This window comes from Ammospiza caudacuta, chromosome 5 (assembly GCF_027887145.1).
Source record: "Ammospiza caudacuta isolate bAmmCau1 chromosome 5, bAmmCau1.pri, whole genome shotgun sequence".
In the NCBI taxonomy this organism is placed as follows: Eukaryota; Metazoa; Chordata; class Aves; order Passeriformes; family Passerellidae; genus Ammospiza; species Ammospiza caudacuta.
The window spans coordinates 51874970-51884785 of NC_080597.1; the positions used below are offsets into that span (position 1 = coordinate 51874970).

Sequence of the window (9816 nt, forward strand, 5' to 3'; positions counted from 1 at the left end):
TGCCTTTCTATCTCCTCCTCTACCAGAACTTTGGCTCTGGTAGAAGAGAAAATGACCTCAATATATATAATAACGACAAAAGGCAAAACCAAAACAGACATGTTAGTATTTGCACAATATTAACACTACCTTAATAAAAATTACTAAATTTTCTTAATGGTAAGAAGGAAACATATCCCCACGATTAAAAAGTGCCCATGACAATGCTGGATAACTTTACATGACCAGCTTCTAGCCATAGCAATGCCTAGCAAGATTATTGAGGGTTTATTTAGTTTGTTGATGCAATGCACTGCAGAATGAAAAGAATTTATCTCATTCTCATCCTCTTAAGATCACCTCTCACTTGCTGGAAACAGTAAACTAGCTTCTAGAACATGCTAAGCAGTAAATGAGGAAAGCAGTCCTACACTGTTCACTAGGCTAAAACTGAAACCAAATTCCTATTAACATCTGACAAAATTTCCTCATTAACACTGTAATTGAGATTTAGCTGCCCTGCTAATGTATGGATGCTGTGGCAATGATAAGAAAAATTAATTACATGAGGAATATCAGCAAATATTATGAAATTCATAATTTTCATTGTATACAAGATAAAATTACTGAACATCTGTCTTACTGAAAGCATATTCAGCACTCCTTGCAAACAACATTGAGTATTTTTGGCTTCTCTGTTTTCCAATTTTACATGTCTACATACAGAACATGAACTTCATCTTGGACAAAGTTCAAGCAGAGATAGCATTTTCCTTCTCATGTCTGACTAGTATTTGCTTCACATTTCTTAGGAGTTACCTCAACTATTTTAGAATAAAATATTTTTTAAAAAATCAAGTGCAAGAATCTAACTTTATCTCAGTATCAATGCTCCTCCCTTCAACTTACTTGGATTTATTTGACCAAATGCAGATTTCTACATCTGGCCTCTCAGGTAAACTTCCTATCCATCTGTTTCCATGAAACAGACTCTGAGGCCCCAGCTGACATTTCAGCATCTACTGGAGGTCAGCTTAGATCACTCTGAAGAATAATTTGTGTCTCTGATCTGCTATAAATCTCTGATGGCCATCACAGAAACAGCATGGATGTGACAGTTTAAGCAATTACTGCCCCCAGGTGTTGGATCTACTCTTCTGGAAACTTCATTCCTCTCCTCTTTCCCAAACCTGACTTTCTGGGATGGACTATGTGCTGTACCTTAACACAGCCAACATAGACATGAACATGTCAACAGAAGCTACTGATTTTGGTAATTTTTGCAAATGCAGGAGCTAAACTTATGCTGATGCATAGGTACAGATTTCATTATGCTGACCCTGTAACAGGAACACCATCTTCCCTGCCAGAGCAGCAAAGGAGCAGGGAAGGTGTCACAGACCTGTCGGTTCAGTGAGTGCAAGCAAATGCTGTAGCCAGAACTTTTCAAATTTACAAGCTAGTAAATGACAGTACTAATTAAACTCTCCAAAATGTAAATCTTATGTGATTTCTAATGAAATCCTTGTTGCAAAACTGTGGTGTGCAAACTGTAAGGCCAATTATACCTCAATGCTCATGTCATAAACTAGAATCAGCTTTCATTTTAATTAAATAAAATTTAGTTTCTATTGCTGGAAAATTCAACAGTTATTATTACAAAAGTCTTCCTCTTCCAAGAAATTATTTCAAGTGGTAAAACACAAATTAATACCTTGAAAACTTCAGTTTATTTCTACTGTAAATCAGTCATATTTAACAAAAAGGAGTAACAACTATTAACTTATCGTGTAGAGTTCAATGACAAAGTTTTTCCTGTCCTGTGAAAAATGACACCATTTCAAAATGTTTCCTGTTGCACATTAGGAAGAACTTAAGCTCTCTCACGGTTTTTCATGAAAAACATGAGATGAAGAGACCTCATGTTCAGAACAACCCTTCTGTCTAAATGTCTGAACCACTTACCTACTTGGGTTACTTATTATCATCAGGCAGGGTCCTGTAAATTTTCCCTGATTTTCTGAAAAAACCTTTTAAAAAGTTCCCTTTCTTTGATGTTCCAACAAATACTTCTTTTAAGGAATCAAACTGCCACCTAGAAGTGTTTTTGTCAGCTTCTGTGATGTGGTAACTAGTAACAGGACAAACAACATTTCTGTGTGATTCTCTAAGCCTCAGCATCCTTAGCAGGCATATGTTAGGAGAAATGAACTATTTTAGTGAACACACAGGAAAACATTTCATAAAATACCTTTACAGATACCTCAGCAATTTTTTTCACTTGTACTTCTTAGAGAGTTTTAAGGGAAAAGTAGTCTTGTAAATCATCTTTCAGACTACACACACAACCATCTATAACTGAGGCTCGTGCTACAGAGAAAACGTTTACTTGATAAATACAGCTCTGCATGACTACAAAGGTAATAAACAACTGAGAGAAAAACAGGATGCCTCTGTATCAGGGGAAGGGATTTTTATCCCAGCAAAAATTGAACCTATTTAGTTACTACAAGCAATTGGAAGCGAACAAACATACATCACATCGCAGATGTTCAGCAGATCTTGTGCAGCTCCTCAGGAACCACTAAATCAGCTTTTCCAGGTCTGTCTGTCTGTCAGGCTCAACACAATCAGCCTGCATGCAGCATATGAAACATTCATGCAACGCATGCAACACGCTCCAGCCCATGGCTGCAGGTGCCCAAAGATGCACTGAGGAAAGCTCTGTGAAACTCAGGGTCACCTGGGGTACCAAGCAACAGAACCAACAGGAAGCAACTAAATCAAACATTGGTTTTGCCCCATCTCCATGTAGTAACAGAAATTCAAACATTATGGAAAATCCTAATTTCTATACTTTCTAAATGCTTGTGTCAAGCATCCAGAACCACTGTGAAGCTCTGATAAGTGAATAACTCACTACTTGAGAGCAGTTTCAGCTTTTGGATTTTACTGTGGTGTGTAAAATAATAAAGATTAAATTACTCTGTTTGAATAGGAATCAGGAATACAACTAAAAAATCCCATGAGCTTTATACTAATTAGAGAGACTCCTAAGTGAACATGTTGCATCTCAGAGCTATTCTCACTTAATGTTTTCTTTATTATGAGAAAGTTTATAGGCTAACCTCAGGAATTATGTTTATTTTTAGGAACTACTATATAAGTACTGTTTCTCTATCAATAACTATTAAGAAGAAACAACTTCTTAATGGTTTGCTGATTTAGTTGACACATTCACTCAGTGTGGATAAGAACCAACCACTTTAATTTAAAACCTACACTCATTTGCTAAACTTCATTAAATAATTTCAAAATATCACATAGAATACTACTGCAGAACTCACAGTAGAAAAAAAAAGCAGCCTACAATTTCAAAAAACCAAATCTGCCATGGCATTTATGATGACATGATATTCCCTTTATTTTCTTATAAACAACAAAGAGGGGAAGGGAAAGGAAGGGGAAGAAAAGGAAATGAAGAATAAAAAGGAGAAAAAAATTGAAATATTCCCACTGTAAGTCATACTGGGAATATTCAAACAATAAAAAAGATAAGTACTAGTCACACAGGAAAAAACCTAAAATTGTTGAAGAAAACAAAAAAATGTATTTCAGTGCAAACTCAAAAGCATTTCAGCTGCATCATTTAAAAGATGGTAAGTGCTTGTCATGAATGGCCTTATGATATGACATAAGGCACAGTACAGAACTGCATGTAAAATCCATGCACCATACTTATAAGTATAACTGATTCAGTAAGTGCAGAAATTAGAAAAATAGCCAAGGTTCAGCTTTGATTAATCTCCAGTTTTTCACCAGGGAAAAAAATCAAAATCAAACCCTGTACATGACATGATGGCTAAACTTTATTCTAGTAATTCCCTAGTAACTGCAAAAAATTTGCTGCAATGCTTCCCTAGTTAAGAAATGTTGCTCTTGCACTTCTAACAAGTATGCAACTTCTTCAAAAACATGTTGGCTTGCAATTTTGGAGCATATTGTCACTTTTTTACTGGCTCATCTTCAAAAAAGAAGGGAACCATTGCAGAAGATGAAATAAAATTTTAACAATGGTGCAGTTATAAGCAACTCAGTACTGGCGTGCCTGTTACAATTGCCCATTAAAACACAAACCTTGATACCGTCAGCAAGGCAAATGAATTAGCAAAGAAATCAGCTTATTAAAATCAAGTCCCAATAAAATCTATCGGCACACATCTCAGTGTATCAAGGGTGCATCTATTTCCTTTCAACACTTCTAACAGAAGACAGTAACTTAGGATCGTATTACAATACAAAGGGCTTTCTTAGACTTATCTACCCTGTACAAAATAACCATATAGCTTTTAGGATAATGAACATGACTTTTCATCTACCAACAAAATTAATATGGGATTCTACTTTAGCTTCTACAGACAAAGCACTGAAATCCATGCAACAGCACTTCTAGCACAGTTTGCTTATTTAGACAAAATGGAAATTAGCTTCAGAGAACTCCAGTAAACCATGAGAAGACAGAGTAGAAGAAGAAAATAGAAAAAAATAAAAGATTGCAGAATAATGCAGAATTATGTTTCTGTTTCATATGCAGGTGAGAACACTGAAATGTGGAGTCAAGAGGCTTTCCCAGTGTAAAAAGCTGTAAAAACATAAGCAAGGATGAAGGGATTTTGCTCTTTGCTTTTCTATACTCAAGCTATAATTCAAATTGTACAGCAAAATTACAGATGACTTATTGATTTTTTACTTCTATTTAACTAACTTTCAACTTGAATTTTGTCAGGAAAACATACTTGCCAGTCAGCCTAAGTATTACAAAACAAAATTCCAAGAAAAGACCTTTCAGAGATCAAGCATGTCCCAGTATTACAATTTCTGAATGACATTAAAGGCATTTAAGAAGGAGATTCTCAAATCTGCCTTTAGAAGCAAAGGCAGATGTAGGTAGAAAAGACTCCAAAACTAAAATTCTCAAGCTGAAAGAACCTAACATAGGAAGTACTACCGGCTACTAAGCACTAGTAACTTGTAAGTACTACCTGCTATTGGATGAGTGGGAAATGGGTAGAGCATTTCTTGTTGCACAGATGTGATGAATTGTTTGGTTTTAACTCAATGAAATGGTTCTAACCCTCAATGAAATTACATATCATGTTGCTACTTTGGAGTGACTAGAAAAACCATTGTAAAGTTTTCATTAACACATGCTTTACAAGCCATAGGAAGTAAATGAAAATGCTGTTGGCTCTTTCACTTAACCAGCTGCACACACCTTACCCTTGAGCACAAACTTGTTTTTTGCTAAGAAACAGACTTACAAAAACTTCCTCATTATTTAGGCTCTCATCTAAAAAAAAATAAAATCAGTTGCTACAGAGATTGCTCACTTAAAAAAAAAAAAAGTTAACAAAGCCAATCCTTGTCTATCTTAATCTACAGGCGCTCTGAAATAACACAGAAACACGTACTGCTAAAAGCTGGGCTACTTTGCCATGACTGGAATGTTTAAATATACTATGTTCATTCTCCCAACATTTGAGTAAAGGGAGATCCTCCCTTAAGCTCTGCCTGACCAAGGCCAAAATAAACAGCGACTTTTGATCAGCATCTAGATAGGTGGGTTTTTGTGCCCAAATCCCATGAACTGGCTCCAGGGGAGATTTTGGGAGTCCAGAAGGCAGGATGACCTTGTTTCTTTCACAGAAGTGTCATATGCAAACACAGAGGAGAGGCAAGAACTTGTGCCTACAAGAGGAAGAGCTCCCACTTCATGTGTGCGTTCTTCTGGAGGTGAGCTGCAGGCTCACCAAAAGAAAGGATGGATGAATTTCCTGTGACCTGCGCTAGCACTTCAGGGAGGTTTTAAAGCATTCCAATACCACCCATAAAAACCTTGCATAAGGGCATTAAAACTGACGACAAAGTAGATTTTTCAAAGACTACGAGTAATTACAACAGCTTTACCCCAAGCCCTTCGGTTAGTGCTCCTGCCTGAACTAGTGCGCTACGACTGAAAGACAGGAGGCACAAATAATCCACAAAGACCTGTCCTTCCCACATCACCATTCAATCTCTTCTAGCATTCATCATCCACTGTTCTCACGCTCGCAGATCCTCAGTTTGGAAAGCCCTGCTGTACGGCCGGGAAGGGGGCTCCGCTGCGAGCCGCCCCGGAAAGCGGCACAGCCCCGGCAGACCCGCCCGGCTGCCCTCGGCGGGGCTGCGGGCAGCCCACGGCAGCGCCGACCCCGCTCTGCCGGGAGAAGCAGGAAGCGAGCGCGGAGCTGCTGCCGGCCGCCCTGCCCCGACACCGGCCGGCCCGCCCGCGGGGGACACCGCGATCCCCGGCCGGCGGGGGCAGCGGGGCGGCCCGGCCGGGGCGGCCCCCTCCCCCGCGTTACCTTCCCGGTACTTCTTGCGCAGCCGCCGGTGGACGCTCTTCACCACCCCCGACAGCTTCTCCTGCTCCAGCTTCCGCTCCTGCTCCGGGGGTGGCGGCGGGGCGGCGGCGGCCCCGCCGGGCCGGGGCTGCGGAGCGGCCTCCATGGTGTTCCCGCTGCTCGCCGCGCACCGCCCGGCCCAGGGGGAGGCGCGCGCCGGGCCGGGGCTGCGCGGGGCGGGCATGCGCGCTCCGCCCCCGCCGCGCGGGCCGCCGGGACATGGAGTCCGCGCGCGGGCCCGCCGCCCAGTGGCCGCGCCCCGCGCTCCCGTGTGCGCTCGGCGCCGCGCTGCGCCGGCAGCGGCCCGGGCTGTGGGACGGGTTATTGCCCACTGAGCTTCCCATCCGCGCGTCTGCAGCGGGGCACTCCGCCGTGCCGAGCAAAACAGTGAGGCGGGAAACACAGGCATGTCCGGGGCAGTGCGGCTTCCCCTGTAGCTGTGTGCCTCGCCCCGGCTGGCAGCCTCCCCGAGAGACCCCCGAGAGAGCCGGCCTGGAGCCCGTCTGGCGCGGGGTGGCAAAACACATCCCCCACCTACCAACAACCTTGCGGAAAAAACCTGAATTCAGAACATACTCGAGCAAACCTGGGCGGCTTCGTGGCCGTGGTGTGGGCGCGGGCGCTTGAAGAACACAAATTTTGTTCAGCTATTTTATGTGTTCATGGAGCTGCTGGGCCTTTTCTCTTTGCAGCCCTGTTTCTGGCATCCTTTGGGTGGAAAGGCGCTGCCGGAGCAGGAGCAGCACCTGCAGCCAGCAGAGCTGCCCCTCGCAGCGGGCACCTCCGGATGCTGCTCTCTGTGCCCGGCTGCTGCCCCTCCCCAAACCCAAAGCACTTCAGTTCTCTCTGTTGGTAGCTGTTGGAAATAGATGGACAAAACCAGTCCTTACGAGATCATGGCAGGGAAATATGGCATGAAGCTGCTTGTTTGGCATGGCCAGAAGCCGCTAATTGTTTTCTTTGAAGATGTTAAAAAACGTGAAGGGCGAAGTTGCGGCTACAATAAATCTGTGCCGAATCCGACAGTAGGTAGGGGTGAGATTTCATCCTGACGAGGAGTCTGTGACACACGACTTTGAGCAGTGGGATGTATAACAGGTTCCTATCAGCACCGTGATGCTCCTGCCAGAAAAAAAATTACAGCCAATCGCAGAACACAGTGGTTTTCTGCGTTTCTGATAAAATTCTTTTGAAGGTGCAATTATCAAGGCAAAAGGCTAATGTCCAAAGAGCAGGTTTGCATTGTTACTAACTGCAAATTCACCCCTTGTTCACTCACTCTGAGTGAGGTACACAAATACTGATTTCACCCATCACCTTGAAGTGCCCATGTAATGCTCAAAGGTGCAACTTTTTCTGTGCTGATATTTTTTCGAGAGTGTTTAAACAACTTCTTTATATTTTGGATCTTTCATCACTATGTGTTATGTATTTTATTGTATGAGTATTTCCATTTTGTTTTGTTGGGTGGTTTGGTTTTTTTCTTCAAAAACAGGAGAATAATGGAAGGAGAATTTAAACTAATATCAGCAATAAGAAAGAAAAAAATCAATGTAGTGACTGAGTTTTTCCTTTAGTTATGTTTTCCTTCCTAAGTTCTGAAACTGAAGTAAGTGATCATGTGTTAATGAAAAAAACACACCACTGTATATTAATTTTACTTTGATTTTGAAAACATCCAAGAGTCATTTTCTAGTGTGGATTATTGTATTCCATACCAAACTAGTTCAGGAAGTTAAATCTGAATCAGAAATAAAACTTCATGCTGGGGCTAATTATGTCTTTCTGAAATATTTTTATGTCTACTTTTATATGCAAGTCCACCTAAGAAGGATTAAGATGATGTAAAAAGAGATTACATTGATAATTACTGGGACAGGGAGCCTACATTGTGGTTAATGTTCTTTACATTTTTCCATTGTGTAGGATTTGGGGAAGCACAGGCTGAGGAGGAAAAGCATGAGCCAGTGTTCTGTGTGTGGCATCATACCAGGAGAGCACTGAGGGAGGCATCTTGGAAGAGTGGGAGTATCAGAGTGACAGAAGAGAGATGGAGGCATTTGGAGGATGCCTGAAAAATACTGCTGTGGCATCAACACTCCCAGTCATGAGCCTCCAGACTTGGAATGTAGATTGCACAGTCAAAATATGAGTGTGTGTGTGTGATTTGAAGAATTGGAAATCTACTTGCAGAATGGGAAAACTGGACTGAAATTATACTTGTGTGAAATATACTCTCTCAGAATAATAAGTTATTATTTGAATTATGTTATCACTGTTGTTTTTCAGTTCTCAAGGTTTCTTTCTAAAACTAGCAAAGTGGGTTTAAATACAAAGTAGTTTTAAATTTTCACAATGAAGTAACACAGAAGTTTAGTTTCAATAAGCATGTCAAGTCTTTCCAGCCATGAGAATTAAAGAATATGTGATGAAGAGCCATTGCAGTCACAAGACACACAGATATTTTCCCTGGAATAAGTGATGGTGCTTCCCTGGAGTGCTGCATGGAAATATTGGTGGACAAAGGAGTGGACAATTAAAGCAGGACTGGTTCTCTAAGGCCTGATGGAACTGATGTCCCAGTGCTCTGACAGGATGGAGAAAAAAACATGTGTGATCTATACATTTCTTGAACACATTACAGGAAGACTCAAGGAACAAATTAAGATGAACATAAATGTATTTGTCCCTGAGGCATAAGAATAGAATGAGCAAGAAGGATGCATGCATTACTCCAAGGGGATAAAAGCAGTAAACTACTCGTGTCCTGATAGAGGTGATGGAGTTTCATTCTCTGGGAAAGAATGGTTTTGAGCAGCTGGACTTACTACCTTGGATGTAGAAAATGGATTAATGATCCTCTATGTGTTAGTTACTTTCTAAATAAATTAATTAATTTTAAAAGCCAATTTAGGGAAAACTAGTTTCTTTTGACATTTCTGAAATATTTTAATGCCCATCACTTTTCATGAATAACATTGGAATCAAAAGTCTTGGTTCAAAGACTTGGAGGAGGAATAATGACAGCACTTTCCAGTACTTGTGTGGCTGGAATATTCACAGAGGATGTGGGAAAACCAGTTCACATCTCTGCTCTGCCCACAGGGATCTGAACCCACATCTTCCCCATGAGATTATATGAAGTGGAAGTGCTCTGCCTTCCTGAGGGAAGGGTGAAAGTAGCCTGTATTTTCAGTCTTTCTCCCAGTGAAATTGAGGAGGAAAAGTAATATGGAAACTTTATGAGCTGTGACTCAGCAACGCTTTGCTTCCATCTTTTTCAGTGGCAGTTTTGACAATCAAGTCTCCCCAGCCTCTTCTGTCCTGTGTGATGACATCATCATAAGAGTCTCTAATGCAATGCAATCTGCAAAAATATTACTGAAAGCATGTG

At 41.3% G+C, this 9816-nt stretch overlaps 1 protein-coding gene across 1 annotated transcript in view; it reads right to left on the reverse strand.

Moving 5' to 3' along the window:
- Positions 1-6586, reverse strand: part of BMT2 (base methyltransferase of 25S rRNA 2 homolog) — a 30252-nt gene extending 23666 nt beyond the window's left edge. The window contains exon 1 of the mRNA XM_058805479.1: positions 6384-6586. Coding sequence (XP_058661462.1) covers positions 6384-6528 — 145 coding nt within the window. The 5' untranslated portion in view covers positions 6529-6586. The remainder of the gene's footprint in view (positions 1-6383) is intronic.
- Between the last annotated feature and the right edge of the window lie 3230 nt (positions 6587-9816).